This window comes from Cervus elaphus, chromosome 17, assembly GCF_910594005.1.
Source record: "Cervus elaphus chromosome 17, mCerEla1.1, whole genome shotgun sequence".
Lineage (NCBI taxonomy): Eukaryota > Metazoa > Chordata > Mammalia > Artiodactyla > Cervidae > Cervus > Cervus elaphus.
Genome location: NC_057831.1, coordinates 44,298,740 through 44,323,780, shown reverse-complemented (window position 1 = coordinate 44,323,780; position 25,041 = coordinate 44,298,740). Strand labels below are relative to the sequence as shown.

The following is a 25,041-nucleotide window of genomic DNA, read 5'->3' as shown; positions in this document are numbered from 1 at the left end:
CCGGAGTTTACCCAAACCCATGTCCATTGAATCAGCGATGCCATCCAACCATCTCATCCTCTGTCGTCCCCTTCTCCTCCTGCCCTCAATCTTTCCCAGCATCAGGGTCTTTTCAAATGAGTTAGCTCTTTGCATCAGGTGGCCAAAGTATTGGAGTTTCAGCTTCAGCATCAGTCCTTCCAATGAATATTCAAGACTGATTTCCTTTAGGATGGACTGGTGGGATCTCCTTTCAGTCCAAGGGACTCTCAAGAGTCTTCAACACCACAGTTCAGAAGCATCAATTCTTCGGTGCTCAGCTTTCTTTATAGTCCAACTCTCACATCCATACATGATTACTGGAAAAACCATAGCGTTGACTAGATGGACCTTTGTTGGCAAAGTAATGTCTCTGCTTTTTAATATGCTGTCTAGGTTGGTCATAAGTTTCTTGTCAAGGAGTAAGCGTCTTTTAATTTTATGGCTGCAATCACCATCTGCAGTGATTTCGGAGCCCCCCAAAATAAAGTCATCCACTGTTTCCACTGTTTCCCTATCTTATTTGCCATGAAGTGATGGGACCAGATACAAATAAATGGCTGTCTGAGGAGGCCTTACAAATAGCTGTGAAAAGAAGAGAAGCGAAAAGCAAAGGAAAAAAGGAAAGATATACCCATTTGAATGCAGACTTCCAAAGAAAGGATAGTTGGTGGTTTATTTTGAAGATAGGCCAGGAAGCTTAAGTTCTGAACTGGTGGGGCTTCATTTTGTATGTTAGGTAGATTATCCTTTAGGTTCCTTTGATTTCTTTCTCTTTATGCCAGATGGGATGAGAAGTTTCAATTTTAGTTTGTACATCTTATAGTTCTGTAAAAGGTGAACACTGGGATGGGAGAAGGGAGAAATCACTTTTTATAGATACATGTATGAAAAGATTTTATGTGGAAAGTATGTGTGTGAATATTTGTGTACGTATAATACGATTTTTCTCTCTAGGCAAGTTTCTGTAAAATAGATTTTTATTTTTGAAAGGACAAGAACAAATAAAATTGGTCAGTTTATCATTTTTTGTTATTGGGGAACCATCCTAGCTCATGCTGGGTTCAGCATTTTAGCTGTATTCTCCTAAGGGGAGTAACTGTTGCCCAGCCGATATGCTATTACAGAGAATGATTGGTCTTCCCTTGTCTGCTGCTGATAATTGGGGCATCAGAAATTCATGACTTTTGTGTGTTGTGGATAAGGAGCAGTGACATATTTAGCAGCTTGTTTCATGGTTCCATATTGCCTCACTGTTTCAGGTCTGAGCCCAAATACCTTGTATGTTTGTCTGCTGTAGAATTTGGTCTGAAGTAAACTAGATTAGCTCCCCAAAGTAGGAGATGGCAACCCACTCCAGTATTTTTGCCTGGAAAATTCCATGGACAGAGGAGCCTGGTGGGCTACAGTCCATGGAGTCTCAAAGATTGGGACACGACTGAGAACACACACACACTAGATGAGTAGACTGAATAGACATAGATAATTTAAAAATTCTTACTGTATTAGGGATCGTCTCTAGTCAAAGAGTTGGACCCAAATTAGCGACTAAGATGCAACAGTTAGTAATTAAAAATGGATAATAGAATTGACTAAATGACCTAAGATTAATATAGTGGTCATTTGTGTAATTTTAAATAATAGTAACCAATGATTTTTTTTTTTAATGGGCTGCTTTTCACTTTATGGATGATTAACGTATACATAGGTTTTACAGAGTACTTCCAATGTTTTACTATTGCTGTTAATGATAGGTGCAAGAGTAAACAGTGAAAAGCAGAGTGAAAAGTTTTAGTTTTTCTTAGAGAGTAATATATGCTTTTTGAACAAAATTTGGAAACTATAACTTAAGAAAGCAAAGGTACTAGTTCTTTAACTCAATATTTGTGTGATTGTAATGTGAGGTGGCGTTATCTTTGAAGCAGAAGCATTAAAAGATTTATTTGTTGTTAAGTTTTGAATACACTTTCAGTGCAGAAATACATTTCCACATAACCTGAAGGAGAGTTTGGGAAGGACTGATGCCATTCTCTTTGCCTAATTTGTCCCTGCCTTTTCCCCACACTGCCCTTAGTCTTTTAACTTCTAAAAAGGAAAGGATTTTACTTGGAAAACGAATTCTTGTGTTATTTTAGCTGATGGGTAAAGGTGGAGAGAGACTGTTCTTACCAGAATTTGAATCATCATCAAAGAAGGGAAAGATGGTTATGAATGAGGCATGGAGAATCCTTGATTAAAAGTTCTTTTTCATTGTTTCTAATACTTTTGAGTTTTATATCAGTTTATTTGGTTGTTGGACATTTACTTTCTTGTGATTATAATGCTGCTGTGAACATTTTGCATAGAATTTGGAATCTGAATTGTAAGATTTTTTTTTTTCTATTTTTAGGAAGGATCGAGATCGTGACCGTGACCGTGAAGATCGGTCTAAAGATCGAGACCGAGAAAGAGATAGAGGAGATAGAGAGCGGGAAAGGGAAAAAGAAAAGGAGAAGGAATTGCGAGCTTCGACAAATGCTATGCTTATCAGTGCTGGATTACCACCTTTAAAAGCTTCCCATTCAGCTCACTCAACCCACTCGGCACATTCAACACATTCGACACATTCTGCGCATTCAACACACACCGGACATGCAGGACACACATCACTTCCACAGTGCATTAATCCATTTACCAACTTACCCCACACGCCTCGATACTATGATATTCTGAAGAAACGACTTCAGCTCCCTGTTTGGGAATACAAGGATAGGTTTACAGATATTCTGGTTAGACATCAGTCCTTTGTACTTGTTGGTGAGACTGGGTCTGGTAAAACAACACAGGTGAGTTACTGCATACCGTGGTGAGTACTTTATAATAGTTTGTGTTTACTAAATGTGAATTTGGTCCTGGCAGTTACTCTCATTGGCTGGGCTGTCAGAATATTTTGAGGCATAGCTGCTTTGTGTATTTAGCAATTTTTAGTGACTTAGAGGGTGGAGATTCTATGGAGAGCACCTATTTTCCTGAGTCTCTTTGGGAAAACAGCAGTACTGGTTTTGATTCCCACCCCCCTCCCAGTTTTATTATGTAAATTATGGCAGTGATACTCTCTTACCCACTTTGAATTTGGAGTGGTACATACTTGGGGGTGCCAAGGTGAAGAGATCTGAACCATTGGAGTGATTTTTGTTTTTGTCATTTTCATTTCTGTTTTTATAGTTGTTTTCAACTATGTGAATGATACCTATTCTTTTAAAAAAGTAGAAGAGCTAAGTAAAGTCTGTTTACTCACGACCTCCGTCCAGTAGTGTCCCCATCCTCCCCACCCCTGAACTAAACACACATATTAGTGTTGTGTTAGTAACATACTTAGGATATTTCTCAAACATGGATGAGCCCTTATTTGCTAGGCCCATGTCACAGACATTTAGGCTGTTTCTGATGGTTGTTTTGCGTGGGCTAGTATATATTTAGGATAGATTTCCAGACATTGCTGGGTCAGAGGAGGATTAATTGTAATCTTGGTACATACAGCCAAATAGCCTTCCATAGGCAATAGGCAACATATCAGTTTACCCTTCCATAAGCATATATTAGAACAGATGTGGGAAACTATTAGAGTGTACTACTGAACTTTTGCCAATCTGATAGGTGGAAAGTGGTATTTCAGTGTAATTTTTAACTTGCATTCTCTTGAGAAGTGAGATAACCGTACTTTCAGATGCTTGATCCTGACCTATTGGAAAATTTCTTAGATTTTACAAAAGTAGAAGTCCTTCGCTATTGTAGAAAATTTGGAAAATTCAAGAAAATGTTGGAATGATTTTAATTATTCATCATGCTGAAATAATTACACTGTTTCCTACTGGCCTGTTTTTCCATGTTTATTTATCTATGATAGGTGTTCAGATTTGAGTGTACTGCATTTACAAGATAATCTTTTATTAAGGTTACATAATGATACAAATTATTAATTATTTCATGGAGACAATTTGAATACTACAATAGCAACCCAAAGTGGAAGTTTTTGTTATTTAAAAGACTGAGCTTTCGTAAATAGGATATTTCTTTTAAAGTGGAGGAAATGTAGTGTTGATGTTAGAAACCAAAACTGTTGGTTTATTTTTATCACCTTATGGAAATTTAAAGAATTAAATACATGGAAAGATATAACTCTGAACTTACTAGTTTCATGTTTTGAATAATTATTTCAGTGGTTTATGTAGTTTGTTTAATAGCACTTGTTTAATCAGCAGTTGGGTAAAGCCAGGCACTGTGTACTTTGTATTATATCATTTTTTCAGCAGCCATGCAAGGAAGTTGTTAGTCACCATTTTACAGATGAACAAAATGAGATATAGATTTATGAGAGGTTTAGTAGGTTGCCCTAGACTACATAGTAGATATAGTTGGGTTCAATATTTAAAACTTTGTACCTTTGTTTCATAGCTAAAGTTATTTCATATTGCTTTTCTGGGGTCTTATATGGTTAACGTTTCAGAGATGAGCTTATTTAGAAGCAGTTAGTGGAGAAGAAGGTCAAGTGAACTCAAAACAAGAGGTTTGTGATTATTTGGATTGGTATTTGGGATTTTTTTGTTTGTTTTTAATACTTAAGATACTTGGATACTTAAGGTTGCAGGGCATTTAGGGGATTTGAAGAGAACCCTTCAAATAATTAATTTCATGAAAATACTTTTTTTGTCATACTCCTACTAAATTTTGACTCAAAACCGTTAAGAATTGTCAGCCATTTTGAGTAATTTTTGTGTGTATGCCTATCAGAAAATGAAGTTCTCCAAACAAGATCTACCATGGTTTAACTTTTGACAGAGGTTCATACTGAATACTTTGCAGATTGTAATTTGGTGTGCATATACTATAGCCAAATAAAAAACTAAAGCTAATTCAGCCAGAGGGACAGCATGAGCAAGGGCATACATTTAGAGACACGAGAAAGCACATCCCCTGGCCAGAGTGTATAGTGTGTGTTTGGAGGGGGAGATGGGGCTGGGGAGACCAAAACTGTAGCTTTCTTGCTGTAGATCAAGGGGCCAGCAGAACCTTTAAGTCGAAGGGAGATGACAAGGAATTTTACAAAATGTCCTGTCTAGTGAGAATGTTGATGACAAGCTTTGTAGGAAGTCATAAAAATTTGATTTTGTATAGGGTGGTAGAATGGAGAATAAAGGGCAGATTGATGACTTCTCTGTCAGTCCAGTGGTTAAGACCCCATGCTTCCACTGCAGGGAGCATTGGTTCAGTCCTGCTTAGGGAACTAAGACCTCCCATGCTGTGTAGCCAGAAAAAAAAGACAGATTGGAGTTAAGATGTTACTGTTGTTGAGTAGGAGACATGGAGGGATTTTTAAGTACTTGGAGGAAGGTGAGAAGTGGTTTTGGTTTTAAATTTGTTGGATTCAGGATACCAAGAAATTAGCCATCCTTCAAGTGAAATGATAAGTGTAGGACTAGGGTTGGGATTGACATTTGATGTGTGTCAGAAGAATAAATAAATAAAATCACTCAGGATGATGTATAAAACGACTGAGGGCTATGGATCAGTTTTTAGGTAGATGGTCACAAATGGAGGATGGGAAGAAGCTGAGGGAAGGGATAGCTTAGAACTGATATCTGGCTTGAGCAAGTCAGTAGCATATTTTATGATGTACTTCCCTTCTTACTGCTACTCTTAGAAATATGGATAGGTATATTGATGGAGCCAGTCTCCAAATATTGTCTAGAAACCCTTTAAAAGTTCCTGAGATTTTTTTTCAAACAAAACTTCAAACAAAACAAATACTGTAGCACATTCAAAATAGAAGCAGAGTCTGTCTTCTCTTAAGCTAGACATTAGCAATAAGCAGATCTACAACAATGTACTCTTGCTAAATTTTGTTTTTTAGGATTTACTTTCTTCATAGAAACTGTTAACGCTAACATAGAATGGGTTTTTACTGTTAAGGAATTAAATATTTTAACAAGCTTTCAGTTTTAATTTCCAAACACAAGGAATGTATTAGTTGTTGGGCATCCTGGATTTTTAAAAGTATAAAGAGGTCCTGAGATCAAAAGTTCAAAAACTGATGAATTAGCCAGAGTTGTTCCTATCTTATTTTTAAAGTGGGAGTAAGCTATTTGTTTCACTAGAGTGAATTTAAAAATCTGTGAATGTTCTTGCCTTGAGAGTTCTGAGATAATTTTTAATAATTTTGATTGACCAATGAGTGTTTACTTGAATTTCATTTTGTTTGATCGTATGAAGTACATTTTGCCTTTGTAGGCAGTTTGCTGAAATGAAGATACATATAAAACTTTTCTGGAAAGCCACATAAACTTTGATCTGTTGGTTTACAGGCCCAGAGATGCCCTTCTGTTTTAGTTTAGTATTTTTGATCATTTTAAGTCCTTTAAAGATATGTGTGTTTGTACATTCGTAGAGAAGCAGCATAATCTCTCCTTTCCCCTTTCAGATACTTGTCAATGACAGCGGTTATCCCAAAATTGCAGAAAACCTGTCTACAAGGCAATAATAGTACAACAACCAGTGTTCTTCAAACATCACTGTACAAATTCTATACCAAAAAAACTCCCATGTTTCCTGTAGCATTAAAACCAGATAGACTTGAGGTCTTTGATGGAGACCCATTGTGTCTTTGTAGCGGTGGGTTCCAGTTTAGTGTAGTAAGCACTTAGATTTTTCCCATGGTTCTTTTTCAGGTAAATGGGTAGAGAAAGAACCATTAAATTAGAGGATCTCTGAGCTTCTGTTGATAATGAAACAGCCAGGAAATGCACTGTCATCATGGCAACAACCAGCTACTTATACTTGTTGGTCTCCCCCCGCCCCTTCTGTACCCTTCATTGCACTCCTTCAGGGAAGTGCTGTTGTTACTTCTCTAGGTTCTGTTGAGTTTGAGATTGACAGTTAACTTTTAAGATCTTCCTAAAATTAACCTTTAGGATGTTACCGTTGTGTATACTTCTGAGGGGAAAAGGATAGGAGTTAGATTCTCTTGACTTAGCTTTTTTTTTCTTTTTAACATTTTGAATGCGTGCAGCATGTAGGATCTTAGTTCCCCACCCAGGAGTAGAGCCTGTGCTCCCTGCATTGGAAGAGTGGAGTCTTAACCTCTGGGCTGCCAGGGGAATCCCTAACATAACAAATTTGAATTGAATTGAAAGATACAGCTTTATAACTACAAATAGATATGGTTTCTACTTTTGTGTGCATTACTTTGTAACTTAAATTGTTTAAGAATTTAAGTTAAAGGTTTCTTAGAATATTTTTGGGAACTAACATTTGTTATAAACTTAGAATTTTCTTAAGTTGACTTTTTCCCCCCATGTATAGAAAAACGCTTGGTGGTGGAACGTTGACCCCATCCAGCACATTCAGCTGAGTGTACCTGGCTCACTGAGGTGTGGTTTCCATCAGAGCCTTGTTCTCTGGGACCTTCCCCGCCTCGGAGGGCTCATGCTGTTCCAAGTTTGAGTCGTAAATAATTGTGGTGTGCCTGAATTGAATTTTGTCTTATATTATTAGAATGAGATAAAACACTTCATGTTAAACATACTCGATGTGTAGGCAGAGTAGAATTAATTTAAATGTGAAATTATTTGATAGATTCCACAGTGGTGTGTGGAGTACATGCGATCATTACCAGGACCCAAAAGAGGAGTTGCCTGTACCCAACCCAGGAGAGTGGCTGCAATGAGTGTGGCTCAGAGAGTTGCTGATGAAATGGATGTGATGTTGGGCCAGGAAGTTGGTTACTCCATTCGATTTGAAGACTGCAGTAGTGCAAAAACCATTCTTAAGTAAGTACTGTCTTTAAAAATGGACACTCTTTCCCCTCTGCTTTTAGTTTTCTGCCACCAGATAACAGACATTGCTAGTGGAGTCTCAGGTTATCCAGATTTAGAATAACCCAGATTAAACCTTCTTATGCTTACTAGATGACTTTTAATATGGATTCTTTTTTTTTTATTAGTAATATATATAGCTGTTCAGTCGACAGTGAAGTTCACAGGTCAGATTTTAGTTACTTGGTGCTATATCTTAGGTGAAGTGTATCATTTAAATATGACAGGTAGATGATATATCTTAGAGGAAAAATGTTTTTAGAAAGAAGGATGTGTGGGAAGGGATATGATTTATTTGGGGTAGAGGGCTTTTAATACTAATTACACAGGTGTTACCATGGATGTGTTTTGCACTAAAAGGAGCAATCTCTTGTAATATACTCTTATTAGAGTCTCCCCAAAACCTCTTCGTTACACCGTATTGAGCTTCTTTCTAATATGATTGACAACCATATTGAGCTTCTTTCTGATACTTTTCACACTTGCATTCAGCATAAGTAGTGTGATGTTTGTTGCCTGATGGTAATTCTTTTGAAAATCTTTTGTTCATTCTGTGTGTATGTGTATGATAGTTCATTTGTTTTTTTAAAATGAGTTCTTTGTCTTGATACCGTCTTCTCCCTGAGGTTGTTTTTAAAAGACAGTGGTGGGTGAGATGTTACGCAGACAGTGATAGGAGTCTTTGATGGCAAAGGTACATACAGTGTTACAGGGAAAGCTGTGTATTTTACAGAAAACTTCAAATGTGTGTAAAAGTAGAATAATGCTGTAATGAACTCATATTTATTTGTCTTGCATCTTCAAAGTTGACTCATCTTGTTTCGTCCATATCTCAACCCATTTCTGTGTCCCCCAAAATACGAAGCAGATCCTAGGCATCATATACTTTTGATCTGTAAATACTTCAGTGCATTTGTCTCAAAAATAAGATTTCTCTAAATGTAACTGTGCTATCACAACTTAAAATTTTTTTCCATAATCAAAACCTTGTTACCTTTCAAATTCCATCTCAGTTTCTTCTAATTTCTTTGATTTATTGTTTTATTATGATTTCCAAATAATTGCTTTATTAATTAGTTTCAATTAATAGCAATTGAACTTAAGTGTTTACTTCAGTCAGCTTGTCTTTATGACTTTATGAGGTGTGTTTTTGACTTAAACCTTAATCTTTTTTGAATAAATCTTTAGTGACAGTCATGGTGTTTATCAGTTGTAAATACAGTATAATTGACAAAAGTGTTACATAAAATCTGAACTTATTTTTTATTACTTTACGATTAGATAATGTCAAGGAATTGAGGATAATAAAGTGCAGATTTTGCTCACCTTTAGGAGAAACAATAACATGACATTTGATTTACTGTGCGTTGAATTTTTCTTTCTTTTTTTTTTTTTTAAAGTAAGCCATAGTTGAGCAGGGAGAGCAGAATTTAGGAATTGGGAGATGAGAAAGTTACATGCAATGTTAGGGCAAAATGTGTAAATGTTTATAGTAGAAAGTGGTAGGCTTTCAAAAGACACATGCTTCTGAAAGATTTTGGTTCAGTTAATAGGAAATGAATGACAACAGATTTGAGAGCTCTATCTTTGGCACTGTGATGTTTTCTATGGAATGGTTTCTAGAGGCTTTATTTAAATTTAAAAAGAAACCTTAATTCTTATAGGGTAAGCTTATGGGAATTTCTCCTGGAATCTTCTGAAGAGCTAGAAGTTAACCTAGTATTGTCTTTAAGTGATAACACATCGTATTAGTATGGAGTAAGTGGTAGTTTTAACTAATGGAAGTGCTTTATTAAGTGCAATGTCTTATGAATCCCTAGATATATTTTGTGAAGTCATTTATCAACTCCTTTCTTGAGAACCCAGATGTTCAAAATAGCTAAAACTTAATGAGAATTAGTTACATAGTTAATTGGGTAGGAAGAGTGAATACATCAGACAACTATTTGAGCCCTCCATTAACTGTTCTCATGTGTAATATAAAATGCCTATGGATCTACTTTGTAGCCAGAAGAAGCCTTTAATTTTCACCACCGAAGGATGGTAAAGAGGACTAACTCTTAAAGATTCTGTTTGAGGAGCCGAGAATTTAACCATGTCCTTCCTGATGTATTGTGTGCACTATGTAAATACTGGTTTACTAATTAATTTGTTTGAGACTACTTTAGCTTCATCTTTATACAGCTAATGGTCCAAAGATAGTTTCTTCAGTGTTTGGGACACATATGTGTCTACATTCTAGGTCTTAATATTGCTCTGTTGAGAGGATTGGATCTAGTGTAAATTTGTGCACACTGTGTTAGACTAGCCTTAAACAGCTATCCAGTCCCAGTAGGCAAGTTACTTTTCAAAACCACCACTGCTAACAGGTTTTTATAATTCGTTGTGTGTTTGCCTGCTCCCATCTTTTGTGTGTATGTTCCTTTAGCCATCTTGGAATGGAAGTTATTGGTGGGGGGGGGGGGTACCTCAATGAGGTATTTAAAATATTTAATATTTACATTATTATTTTGGTAGCTAATTTCACTATTTTAGGTGATATGCTTCCTTTTTGTTGTTTCCTCAAACTACAGAATTACTGAGAGATAGTAATACTGAGGGAACCTAGTAACTTTAACTTAGGCAAGTGATGCTTAGTTATTTTTTCAGTCAGCTAATAACAGAGTACCTTCTGTGTGTTGGGCAGTGCTAGGTATAGTAGTAAAACTAAAACTGGCCCCGTCAACATAAAGCAAATACACAGTAAATATAAAATTTCAAATTGTGATTACGCTCTGAAAGAATTTTGGAGTGTATTTGAAAGCATGATTTGAGAATTCACTTGAGGCTGGAAAAGAGAAGGCAGAATTTCGGTCAAGAACTGAAGTAAAAGTAATGGTTTGCCAGGAGTAGCAGTAGGGGTACAGACTTTTTAGGCACATGGAACATCATTTTTTAAAACCCTTTTTTTCTGAAGGGAAAAAAAAAGCATACTTTTTGCTTGAAGCCACTATAGTCTTCATGTTACTTACACTGATTTGTGTGAGTCAGCATTTCTAAGGCAGATCAGTTTTGAGATGGTTCAGGACTGTATAGACAGTATGGGTAATCAAAGATTGGTTTGATTCTTTTTCTTAACCTGATTGGAACATAAACCCATTGGGAAGGGAGTTTGTATCTGTATACTTGTGCATGAATCCTTTTTTTTTTTTAAATATGACATGGAAGGGGCAGCAGAGGAGTGTGAAAATTAGTCACTACAATGTAGACTACCAGTGAACATAATTGTGGAAAGGGTAGAGTTTTCACAGAAGGACATTTTCCCTGATTGTTTAAACTTGCCTTGGCGGAGAAGGTACAGTGATAGGTTGATTTGATGTATGTAATTTGCCTTTTATTTTGAATCGTTTGATTTTGAGTATCAGTTTCATTTCAGTTTTGGAATTTGTCAGAAGGCTAAGAACTCAGTCTGGGATAATGTGTGTGTGTATGAAGCAGAAAGTGTTGCAGCTCTTTCTTGGAGGATACATGATGTTAGGTCTGTAAGAGTAGATAAGCATCTTGAGATGTTTATCTTTTATATAACTTAAGGACAAGCTGCTGGAAAATCAGGAATAATTAAGATAGGACATAGTCTAAATCTAATTGAGTGGTGAGGGAAATAAACAGCCTGGGTTTTAAGATGTGATAAACCCTTTGTAAAACCTGAGGGAGAGATGTTTTGAACAAACCAGCTAAAGAAGTACTATTTCAGAGAGCATGGTTCAGAAACTTGGGGAATTTTTTAATTTCCAAAAGGCAGTCGAGGTGAGAAGATGAAAGAGAATCTAAAAGTACATAACAAATATAAGAGCCCAGTATAACAGAACCTCTAAGGTTGCTACTTGGGGAGGATTTACCAGCCATTGCCATAGCAGATTCTTTGGGACCTCAGGAAACTGAAGGACCAGCTGCACGACTACTTAGAGTTTCCAGAGTGGATTTCTAACAAGGCAGTCTTGTTCTAAAAACTTGAGAAAAGAATCAAAAGGAAATAGATTGTAGAGCACAGACTCTAGGATCATAGTGCCTAGTTGTGTCCTGGTTCTGCCACTTACTGGCTGTGATTTTGTCCACATTAATTAACCTCCTTGAGCTTACTGCTTTTTCAGAAGATGGAGCTGACAATAACAGCTACATCTTAGGATTGTTCTCAGATCAAATATGTAATTTGTGTGTGTCCCTTAGAATGTTACCTGTAACACAGCAAGTGCTAAGTCAACATTTCTTCTCTTGCTGCTGCTGATGGTGGTGGTAGATTTTCACTGTGAGAAATTATTGTATTTTAATTAACCAGCTAACCTGGTTAATTTAAAATGGACTTAAAAAGCTAATTTAATAAAGTCCCTTTTAATACAGTATTTGAACTACAATTTGGGGGGTTTAGCTTGAATTAAACATTGATATTACTTGTCAATATGAAATGAATGAATGAATCTAAATATTCTTTTAGGGCTGAAGGTAAGATGTGAAAGCAAATCTGGTCTTTAGAGATTATTGATTATATAAACATCAATTATAAACTAATTTATCGAGCATCTGTTGTATGGTGGGCTTTGTTCTAATTCAAGTGTATCTCTGAATTAGGGAAAGGTAGTTTTCTGGATCTTCAGAAAGGAGTAGATGTAAAGAATAAATGTGGTTATTTACCACTTCAGCAGTTCCTGTTATAGAAACTAAAAAAATCACTGTTGTCACCGTAGAAAAAATTCTGTTGACTTTTAATTCATACAAAACTAACTTGGTTTCCTAAAGGTCTGCATACAATATTACATTTGACCTTTGTGTAAACACAGTGTTTAAAGCACTAGCAAGGGATTGGTTGGAGAAGTCTCTCTTTGTTTGTAGTGCCAACATCTTTTAAGAAAATACTCAGAACATGCATGTCCATCCTAGCTTTCTGTAAATTCTGTTGTAAAGACAAGAGATCATTTCCTTCAGAAGGTATGGACATGTGAGGGATGAGCAATGTGTTCTAAAAAAACAATGTAGTTTCCTCGTGTGCTCAGTGGCTCAGTCGTGTCCAACTCTTTGCAACCCCGTGAACCGTAGCCTGCCAGGCTCCTCCGTCCATGGGATTTTCCAGGCAAGGGTAGTAGAGTGGGTTGCCATATCGTTTCCTTATTTCTCGATAGTTTCTTAAGTGTTTCTTTTGCTTGATTAGATCTCTAACTCTGAAACATACCAAATGTATTTTGGCTGTTTGCCGCCAAAATAAAGCTGTATGCTTAGGCTGCTGATCTTCAGCATGTAAGTTAATAACTGCTGCTGCTAAGTCGATTCAGTCATGTCCGACTGTGCGACCCCATAGACGGCAGCCCACGAGGAAGATGTGATGTTTTCTGTTTGGCTTTTTTTAAGTATTAGAATTGCATTAAAACATTTTAGATTCCAAATTATTCAGAGTACTATATGGTACCTTTCCATGTGACTGTTTACATCTAGTAGTAGTTTGTTCTCATTGTAACCAATATGATGCTGCATATAGTGTTGTGGTTATAGTTAGATTAGTGTTACTCATTCTGGGTAATGCTTTTGCTGAGAATGTCAGACTTCAACCTGTATAAATCTTTATCCCTTTACAAATGAAAGGAGCATTATGTATATTAAGGAACTATGTCAGTGTTGTTGACTCTTCTCTGACTTGATAGAGGACATATGCTATGAAGCAGTTAAGGTAGTTTGAATGTCACATGAATTGTGTAGATGATTTCACAGAAGAGGAAGTACTTCATTTGAGCTGAGAAGGATGGAGAGACCAAATAGGCAAGTTAACTACGTGGATAAGTTGGATTTTAAGTAGAGTAGACATTCTCATGCTGCTTTGGTTTATAGCATGCTTACTGTCAGGAGTTTCTCATGGCACTCTAGGCCTAGAGAAATAACTCAAAATTCTAACAAGAATTTATGTTCTAACAACTTAATAGCCCATTAAACAGATATTGGACATTGAAAGAAAAAGCTGAATAATTGATTTCACTCTTACTCACCATTATTTGATAATGTGATGTCTTTGCTGTCAGAACACAGCAGTTTCTTATGCCTCCGAGTCATTGGATGCTGCCACCTGTATTTTTCTACACAGTGGTGTAAACCTAGATTGCGCTAGGGGGTTGTATGTGAGCTGTGTAAGTTAGACATGAGTCTGGGAATAGCCAGATCACTTGAAAGAGCTGTGTTAGTTGCTCAGTCGTGTCCAGCTCTTTGTGATCCCATGGACTGTAGTCCCCCAGGCTTTGTCCATGAGATTCTCCAGGCAAAAGAATACTGGAGTGGATTGCCATTCCGTTCTTTAGGGATCTTCCCAATCCAGGGATCGAACCCAGGTCTCCCACGTGACATGCAGATTCTTTACCGTCTGAGCCACCTGATAAATGCAAGCTGTTTTAGCCTTGTCATTTGTCTGTTCCTTACTGTTGTCATTCAGAGAAGTATTCTGCTGATAGGGGCTTGATAGGGGCTTTAAACAAAAATAAGTTACATGTAGAAAATTGCATTAAGTACTACTTGTGGTCATGGTCTCTTTCAGAAGTCTTGATCCATTATAAGTTTGAAGAAATTACCACACACAAACCTGTTTGTGTAGGTGCTTTACTGTGGGTAGCTTTTCTTTAATAGAGACGTCACTTAACTGGATTGTAGTGGATTCGTCTAAAAACTTAATGGTAAATAGAAATTTTATGTGAACTTTAAGCATTTTATTTTAACCTAAAACTTACACATTATCAATCTGTTAATGTAGAACCAACACCATTTCCTTGAATGTGGGCCCTTTGTAGTTCCATTACTTAGTAAATGTCTAGTTCTTAAAGTGAGATTAAACTGAGACACTTTCTAAATACACAGGTGTTGCTTTTCTGGAGTTTTAAGAGTTCAGTCTTCTGGAATTCCCCTTTCACTCCTCTATAGTTACCTCACATTTGATGGTTTTTTGTATGTGATTTATCTTTTTCAAGCTTTTCTGAAGCATATGACTTAGGATATGTACATACAACTCTCTTTTCTGCCCTAAAAGGTTATCATTGTGTAATATACGATTGTGTTGGCCCAGTTGGTAGGGGCAGAAGTGTGGCTATATTCTAATATGGTTGTAGAGTAAAATTGATTTTCCCAAGGATTCATTCATTAGGTGAAGGTTAGTTAAGAGTGTAGTGTACAGTTCTACTGTATTGAATACTTACCAAGTGCCGGGCAGTTGGTGCACTTAAGTGGTTTATTATATGTTGTTTTTATTTAATTTGAATGATAGCTATTGTATTCTCATTTTTCAAATGGAGCGTTAGAAGAAGTTGAACTTGTTTAAGAAAGTTCCAGTAAGAAAGCAGGGACTTCACCAAGGTTTGTCTTGCAAAAAGGATATGTCCTTAACCACTGTATATGTTGTTAATTCCTCTCTATCCTCATTCTTCAGCTCCATAGAATTATTTATGTGTAAGTATTTGTAAGGTAGTAAATCTAATTACTTGGGTTGTACTAGTTCTGTGAAATAGATATCAGGAATTTCTTTTGGTCATGCTGAGCAAATTTTGGATCCTCTAGAAACAGTTTTGATTTATCTGCATGTTTAGTCATGCCAGAATAAAGCCTATACTTTGAAAGGTAACCAAAATCCTAACAGGAGTGGAATAGCAGCTCATAACTAGGATTTTCAGAACATATTAAACTTCAGCTTTAATAGTAGGGCTGGTTCAAGACATATGGCTGCTAATTTCACTTATATTTTTCCTGGAGATTGTTCTACAACAGTGTAAAGTTGCTTCATTTGTTTTAATGGCTGCATAGTTTAATTCCTTAGGTGGACAGAATTTACAGTTTCTTTTATTAAAATCAGTTGGTATCCTTAGTATTGTCTTATAATCTTGTACACACATTTTTTCACACATGTTCAGGTGAATATATCTGTGAAATGAGTTTCTTAAAAATGAAACTGGTTGGGTCAGAGGGTGTGTTGGAGTTTTATTAGCTGTTGCCATGTTTTAGCTACTCTGACTAAGGGATGAGCAAGTGAGTATCTGTTTCAGTGGCCTTGCCAGCACTTTGTTGTGGACCCTTTTTATCTTTGTCTGTATTGTAAGTTAAAAAGTGAGATCTCATTATGATTTTAATTTGCATTTCTTTTATATGAAATTTAGCATCTTTACATGTACTTAGGAGCCATTTGTATTTCTTTTTGGAATCTAAGATGCTTTTCTCAGCTTTCCAGACATTGCTACCTGGTTGACAGTCATTTTGATGGTGCTGTTTTAAAATGCGTATCATAAACAAGGTCCTACTGTATAGCACAGAGAACTATATTCAATATCCTATGGTAAACCATAATGGAGAATATATATTTTAAAAGTATATATAAGTGAATCACTTTACTGTGCAGCAGAATAAGCATAACATTGTAAATCAGCTATGTGTCTGTCAGTCGCTCACTCGTGTCTGACTCTTTGCGATCCCATGGACTGTAGCTCACCAGGCTCCTCTGTGTATGAAATTCTCCAGGCAAGAATACTGGAGTGGGAAACTATTTCCTTCTTCAGGAGATCTTCCCGATCCAGGGATTGAACCTGGGTCTCCTTCAATGCACGTGGATGATTTTACCATCTGAGCTCCTTCAGTTCAGTCGCTCAATCGTGTCTGACTCTTTACAACCCCATGAACTGCAGCACACCAGGCCTCCCTGTCTATCACCAACTCCCGGAGTTTACCCAAACTCATGTCCATTGAGTCGGTGATACCATCTAACCATGTCATCCTCTGTCATCCCCTTCTCCTTCTGCCTTCAATCTTTCCCAGCATCAGGGGCTTTTCAAATGAGTCAGCTCTTTGCATCAGGTGGCCAAAGTATTGGAGCTTCAGCTTCAACATCAGTCCTTCCAGTGAATACCCAGGACTGATTTCCTTTAGGATGGACTGGTTGGATCTCCTTACTGTCTAAGGGACTCTCAAGAGTCTTCTCCAACACCACAATTCAAAAGCATGAATTCTTTGGTGCTCAGCTTTCTTTATAGTCCAACTCTCACATCCATACATGACTACTGGAAAAACCATAGATAGCCTTGACCAGACAGACCTTTGTTGGAAAGTAATGTCTCTGCTTTTTAATATGCTGTCTAGGTTGGTGATAACTTTCGTTCCAAGGAGTAAGCATCTTTTAATTTCTTGGCTGCAATCACCATCTGCAGTGATTTTGGAGCCCCCCCAGAAATGAAGTCAGCCACTGTTTCCACTGTTTCCACATCTATTTGTCATGAAACGATGAGTGGAAAAAATAATAATTTTTTAAATACCATTGCAGTTTTAGACAGTGAATTTTAAATCACTGCAACTAGGCTCAAACACATCTTTATTAATAAATTTTTGCCTACAAGGAGTAACTTTGTTTATTCCTGTAGTGTAAAAAAAAAAATCCATGCTTCAACTCTTGGAAAGCACTTTTTGCCTCCTTGCTGGTTGTGGGAGCATTTTCCCTGCAAAAAGTTGTCAGGATGCTTGAAGAAGTGCTGGTTGGTTGGTGAGAAGTCAGGTGAGTATGGCGGATGAGACAAGACTTCATAGACCAATTTGTTTGACTTTTGAAGTGTTGGTTGTGCAACTGCAGTCGAACGTTGTGGCAAAGAATTGGGCCTTTTCTGTTGACTAATGATTGCAGGCATTGCAGTTTTCAGTGCATCTTATTGAGTTGCCAAGCATACTTCTCAGACGTAATGGTATCGTCAGGATTCAGAAGGCTGTAGTGGATCAGATGGGCAGAGACCAAACAGTGGCCGTGAACTTTTTTGGTACAAATTTGGCTTTGGGAAGTGATTTGGAGCTGCTTCTTGGTCTAACCACTGAGCTAGTCTTTGGTGGTTGTAGTATAAAATCCACTTTTTGTCGCACATTGCAAATGATTGAGAAATGGTTTGCTGTTGTTGCATAGAATAAGAGAAGACAACACTTCAGAACGACAGTTTTTTTGATTTGTGGTCAGCTCATGAGGTACCCATTTACCGAGCGTTTTCAGCAAACCTTTCCAGTTTGCTTCAAATGCTGAACGACCATAGAATGGTCATAGTTGAGTTCTTCGACAGCTTCTCATCTAGTTATGAGAGGATCATCTTCAGTGATTACTCTCATTTGGTCGTAATCAATTTCTGATGGCCAGCCCCCGTGCTCCTCGTCATCAAGGCTTCGTCTCCTTTGCAAAACTACTTGAACCGCTACTGCACTATGCGTTCTTCAGCGGTTCCTGGGTGAAACACATTGTTGATGTTGCAAGTTGTCTTTGCAGCTCTACAACCCATTTTGAATTTGAATAAAAAATTGCTTGAATTTGCTTTTTGTCTAATAACTTCATTTCTGTAGTCTAAATATAAAACAAACAGTAATAAGTCAGATGGTAAAGAATCTGCCTGCAGTGCAGGAGACTCGGGTTGGATACCTGGGGGTCAGGAAGGTCCCCTGGAGAAGGGAATGGCTACCCACTCCAGTATCCTTGCCTAGAGAAATCCATGGATGGGAGAGCCTGGTGTGCTGTAGTTCATGGGGTCACAAAGTGTCACGACTGAGTGACTAACACTTTCCTGTAGTTTAGCAAGCATCAAAATGTGAAAATGTGAAAGCAAACACAGGTTGCTATCTATGCAAATTTTTTGATCAAGTAGATCCCAAGTGAGGCCAGTCCTGTATTTCTAGCAAGTTCCTAGATGATACTGATGACTTTGTAAGCTTATTTTCCCAAGACAGAGAAACATTGTGGATAATAGGATACCTAGTAAAATGTAGAGTTTGGCTGTCCTGGAAAATTTTGGTTACTAGTCCATTAATAAAACTTCAAAATTATATAATTACAGCTTATTATTGTGGCGCCCTATTTTTATGGCTCACCCCTTAGTATGGGTAAATATTTAATTGCTACTATGAAAGGTAGAAAAACTTGATCTGGGTAAAAGAAAATAGTTAGGGCTATCAGAACCTGGTTCTGCCCTTTTTGTATTCTATCAGTGTTACTTTGGTTTTTTGGGAAAGGGTTTCATATATCTAGCAAATCATCAGGTGATAGCTTTCTACTTTCTATTTCTGGACTTGTTTAAAATTTTTCTTCGTTGTGCACGAGAGCTTTCTCTAGTTGTGGTGAGTGAGGGCTGCCCTTCGTTGCCGTGCTCTGGCTTCTCGTTGCCGTTGCTTCTCGTTGTGGAGCAAGGGCTCTAGGGTGTTCAGGCTTCAGTAGTTGCGCTTTTTGGGCTCTGAGCACAGGCTCACTAGTTGTGCTTGGGTTTATTTGCCCCTGGGCGTATGGAATCTTCCCAGACCAGAAATCAAACCTGTGTTCCCTACGTTGACAGACGAGTTCTCAATCTTTGGATCACCAGGAAAGTCGTGGGACTTTGAGGAGAGGATGTCTGTGTCTGAGGGGCCTGGGATTGGGAATCGGTATACTGATACCTAGTCTTAGTAGTCTATTCCACTGATTTGAAAGCCCTGGAAAAGTTAACTGCTAATACTCCCTGGGAAAGCAGCAAATTTAATTATGTTAATTCTGATTCTAGAATCTGGAAGTCTGAGGATTTGGGTTTAGTTGACCATTTAACTTGGTACAGGTGATAATGCATAATTGTTAATAAAAGAGCAAATAATAGTTCATTAATCTAATTATAGCTATAAGCTGCCATCTTTAATCGTTCCCCTCTTCTCAGAAAAATATGAAAGAATGAGTATTTGGGTCAGCTCTGCTTTTGGATGCCATCATCACGTGGTGGTCTGAATCTTATTGAGGAAAAATCAAAATAAAGGGGTATTGTTTTTTAGGGGGGTTTTCAAGTGAAAGTTCAATGCTTAGTGACTTTTTAATCACAATTTAATATGTGACATATTAAATGCATTTTACAGTGTTGAGGGTCTTACAGGTGGAAGTTAGGTGGTTGTCAATGATTGAACTTGATCTAGCTGTACATTTCATCACTTCACATAAATAATACGTATGTCTGGAACTACATATGTTGAGTTCATTTGTTAATTACAGTATTTTCAAAAATACTACGCTAAAATTCCATGTTGAATTGAGTAGGCTTGGAAACTGAGTAACAGGGTATAAAGTTGGTAGTGTTAAAGCAGATATTGTTCAAAGAGTGACCAATCCATGTTTTTTGCCTTGCAAAGCAAAAGATGGAGTATTGCTGAAACTAAGGAAATTATCCACAAGTAGATGAAAGTGTGTTAATGTTCTGCTACTGAGATAATGTGCACAAGGACTGCCTAGCTTGTGTCAGTAATAACACCTGCAGGCAGGAGAAATTACCAAGTGTCCTCATAGATCAAGATATTTCAAAACATCTAGAGACTAGAGTAGTTGATTCATGCACTGTGGTTAAGGCATTGAGGCATAGTTTAATTGGCTCTGTTTTTGCTTTCATGGTCTTAATATAAAGTAATCTTGCAGGTAGTGCTGTGCCAATGTCAAGAATGTGATCGTTTCCTTTTTAAAATAGGACCAAAGAAGAAAGAAGTATAAAATATATCAAGTAAAGATGTATTTCTTTGCCAAAAGTCTTAATTTACAACTAAGTTTAGGCAGAATAAAGAGAAGGGTTCACTTGGGTTATACACTGTCACTTTGTTGAACTCAGTGCTTCAACAGATGGTTTTGGCTAAAAATACAAAGTTGGTCCTTGAAAGATTAGATTAATTTGTGAAAAATAGAGCCAGAATGGTGAAGTCATAAATGATGGCTTCAGATTTTTATACTTGTTTTAATTATGTAAGTAAAACCATGGATTTGTATTTAACTGGATGGCCTGTAACTTCAGTGTTTGCAAGCAGACTTCATTTTGTCCAAGTGCCAAATGCAGGATGTTTTGTATTAGTGACAGTAGCAGCCAGAATGGAACAGACAGGAGATTCACTGACCCATACAAATCATTCTTCAAATCACCCTTCATCTGAGTGCATGGATTCTGTATTAGCTGTCTTCTCTCAAACCATCCCTAAACCTAGTTTTCCTCTTTGGTTCATTGATATAGATAATGCTATATGCCTTGTTTTTTCCGTAATTTATCAGCATTTCCACAGCATAATGTTGCTCCTTATTCCATGAATGTATTCCTTTTTCTGATTCTTTACCATCATTTTATTGAATTAGAGCTGAGGAAAAAAAGATGGTAGACTCATGCTCTCTCAGCCCTTTTGAACCTGTTAGCTTAAGTGGGAAGTTAGTGCAGTTTTAAAGAAATACAACATTTTAGTGCTGTAATGTGATAAAGCAATTTAAAATGGTTTCTTGGTTTTTTTTTTCAAGTTGAACATTTTAAATTTTATTTTAAGAAATTTATTTAAGTGACCATTTTCACTTTGGCATTTGTGTGAAATGTGTTTAATTCTGTTATCAGATTAACATTGTTTCTCAGTGCATTTTGGTATTAGAATAGTTTCATTTGACAGAATTTGATAATGTATAACTTGTTTGATACATTTACTAAAAAGTTTTTCTGGAAGCTTGATTTTGTAATTGACTATGAAATAACAACACATTTGTTTTGGACAAGGGTTTAATTTATATTTATCTGATGTCTTTGCATTTCGTATTTATGTCTTGAACTTTAAACACACTAAATAACCAACATGTTATTTGTCAATATAGGTATATGACTGATGGGATGCTACTTCGTGAAGCAATGAATGACCCTCTCTTGGAGCGTTATGGTGTAATAATTCTTGATGAGGCTCATGAAAGGACATTGGCTACAGATATTCTCATGGGTGTTCTGAAGGAGGTTGTTAGACAGAGATCAGATTTAAAGGTGAATTAGTTTATTTGTTTGGTTCTTTTTAAAAATCCTATAGGTGAAAAAAAAAATATATATATATATATTTAAAAGGGAGTACATGCTGATCACTACAACTACAAAAATAATCACCTATAAAAGCAAATAAGGAATGTAAATCCATGGCTGATTCATGTCAATGTATGACAAAACCCACTACAATATTGTAAAGTAATTAGCCTTCAACTAATAAAAATAAATGGGAAAAAAAAAAAGCAAATAAGGAGAGTACCAGCAGTGGTTTATACATTCTTTTTCATTTCTCTTACTGTGTCTTTGTTTTAGATTTTAAATATACTTCCACTTCTTAGCAATATGTTTTTAATCGTTTCATTATATAGTCCACCCAGTTTTTTGTTTCATTTCAAATGATTTTATGCCATGGTGTTTTTAAACCTTGTGCTCACCCTGCTTTTTATTAAGTACAGGGGACACCTTCATTAAGGATCAGATCTTTGTTCTTGTCCTAACGCAAACTCACTCATTCTAACTCATAATGCTGGAGAGTGGAATAACTGTATCCAAAACATACTGCTCCTCAGAAATGCCTTCCCTTAACCTAGGGTCTTGGTTCTTCCCCCCAGCCCCCCGCCCGCCGTCCATTATACCAGTTAAACCCTGGCCAGTGTTACTGTGTTGATAAGGGCTTAAAACTGACTAACTGTGTGGACATTTTTGTCTCCTAAGTTTTATGAAGTTCCCTTTTTGTATTTTATGTGTGCAGTTCATTGGAACTTAGTATTGAGTGTTATTGTATGTATCACAGAGGTTTGTACACTGGGGAGAAAGATTCTGGGTCTTAAAAAAATTGATACTGAGTTTGATTTGACTTTAAAAATTAAACTTTTAAAGAATATATTTGAATAACTATGAGTACTATTCCTGATTAAACGTTATAAGCTATTGAAATTTCAAGGGAGGAACTCAAAAGTAGAAATTTAGAACTCTGTAATGGAATGTTTAATGGGAGAGCTTTCTATTTAATGGGTTTTGTCATATGTAGTTTAAATAAAGAGAGGGTGACCACACAGTCAGGCAGCCTGCACCTGAAGACTTTTGTCGCTGTGGCTTTTTCAGTAGTGTAGAAAACCTGTTTGTTTCAGAAAATTTTCTGAAGAACTCATGCTTAGTAAAGATGATTTGGAAGAATGGAGAAATATTTGTACCGCTGATTTATTTATTTTTTTTCTTTCTTTGTTTTTCCCTGTGTGCAAGGTTGTCATGTTTTTTTTTAATAGCATGGAAACAATCATATTACATATTGATGTCTTTTATCAATTCCTTTTATGTAATTTTATAAACTTTGGTTTTTAAGGTGTTGCTTCATGAAAATATATGGTAGTTTATTTATTAGATATCAGGTTTATTCCTACTTTTTAAAAATGTAAATTTACTGTAGCTCAGCTTTTCTATATTTGATTTTTTTATCACAACTTTTAAGGCATAATCGATATATGAAGAGTGAAAGTGTTAGTTGCTCAGTCATGTCTTGACTCTTTGTGACCCCACAGAGTAGCCCGCCTTGCTCCTCTGTCCTTGAAATTCTCCGGGAAACAATACTGGAGTGGGTAGCCCTTCTTGTCTCCAGGGGAATCTTCCTGACCAAGGGGTAGAACCACGGTCTCCTGCATTGCAGGCCGATTCTTTACTGTCTGAGCCACTAGAGACACAGTAGTTGATATATATGGTGCAGTAAACATTACTCATCTCTTTACAATCTTTGAAGACAGCTTCAAATAATTTATTGTTTTCTTTTCAGGTTATAGTTATGAGTGCTACTCTGGATGCAGGAAAATTCCAGATTTACTTTGATAACTGTCCTCTCTTAACTATTCCTGGGCGTACACATCCTGTTGAGATCTTTTATACTCCCGAACCAGAGAGAGATTATCTTGAAGCGGCAATTCGAACCGTGATCCAAATTCATATGTGTGAAGAGGAGGAAGGAGATCTGCTACTTTTCTTAACTGGTCAAGAGGTATTTGTCATTATTTGCTTCCTTATTTATATTATTTCTATTAGGAAACAACTTAAACTTAAGAACCCAACACATAATAACCATGTATTTCTCATCCCAATGTCTATAAAGTTTTTCTTCAGCATGATTGTATTTATATATGAAATATATAGCTCCTTTTATTTATGTACTCTAGGAATATACCCTTGTATGCCATTAGCCTTTGTGTTCTAGTTGATATCCTGAGAATATTAAATGCTTTTAGAAGTTCAAGATTTAGCAGTTTTAGTCTCAACTTTGGAGAGACCTGAGTGGCAAGTGTTTTTGTGCTGATTTGCCATTCTGCTGAGGCATGAATGAAATCTGGTTACTCTAGGCAGTAATATAGTTTGTAAGTGAATTTGGGTAACTCAGGTGCCAATCTACCATCAAAACAAATGTTTGTATTTTGTTTTTGTCTTCCTGCATGTGTTTACTGAGAATTGGAAGGAATCACTGAAATTCTTTAGTTAGAATTTACATCATTTTTAAGATAGGAATTTTATTCTCTCATGCAGCAGTTTCTAAACTCATTTCCACCAGGATGTTTACAGGTGTGCTATGAAATTCTTGATGGCTTAAATAAGCTCAGTGAGTTATCTGGATAAAAGAAACTCTTTTAGAGGTTTTCTGAAAGCTTGTCATTTGTTGTAATAGGCTTTGTGGATTTTCTAGTGTCCTCAAACTAATATACATGCCAGTCATTTGGAAATCTTGCAGATTTTTATTCGCTAGGTCAGGTGTAGGGTCTGATCTGAGAGTCTATTCTGAGTAAGTTTCTAGAACAGTGCTACTCCATTAGAACTTGCTTCACATCTGGAAATGTTTTATATCTATACTGTTGAATATAGTTGTTGCTGTTCAGTTGCTCAGTCATGTCTGATTCTTTGCAACCCATTGGACTGCAGCACACCAGGCTTCCCTGTCCTTCACCATCTCCCTGATTTTGCTCAAACTCATGTCCATTGAGTCAGTGTTGCCATCCAACCATCTCATCCTCTATTGCCCCCTTCTCCTGCTGTCAGTCTTTTGCAAACATTAGGGTCTTTTCCAATGAGTTAACTCCTCTTCACATCAGGTGGCCAAAGTTGGAGCTTCAGCATCAGCTCTTCCAATGAAAATTCAGGATTGATTTCCTTTAGGATTCACTGGTTGGATCTCCTTGCAGTCCAAGGGACTCTGAAGAGTCTTCTCCAACACCACAGTTCAAGAGCATAAAGTCTTCGGCGCTCAGCTTTCTTTATAGTCCAACTCTCTTATCCATACATGACTATTGAAAAAAGCATAGCTTTGATTAGACAGACCTTTGTCAGCAATGTAATGTCTCTGCCTTTTAGTATGCTGTCTAGGTTTGTCATAGCTTTTCTTC

At 36.8% G+C, this 25,041-nt stretch overlaps 1 protein-coding gene across 1 annotated transcript in view; it reads left to right on the top strand.

Moving 5' to 3' along the window:
* DHX15 (DEAH-box helicase 15) overlaps nucleotides 1–25,041 on the top strand; it is a 52,941-nt gene that overhangs the window by 4,664 nt on the left and 23,236 nt on the right. The window contains exons 2-5 of the mRNA XM_043870901.1: nucleotides 2,408–2,843; nucleotides 7,630–7,823; nucleotides 21,493–21,652; nucleotides 23,436–23,654. Coding sequence (XP_043726836.1) covers nucleotides 2,408–2,843; nucleotides 7,630–7,823; nucleotides 21,493–21,652; nucleotides 23,436–23,654 — 1,009 coding nt within the window. The remainder of the gene's footprint in view (nucleotides 1–2,407; nucleotides 2,844–7,629; nucleotides 7,824–21,492; nucleotides 21,653–23,435; nucleotides 23,655–25,041) is intronic.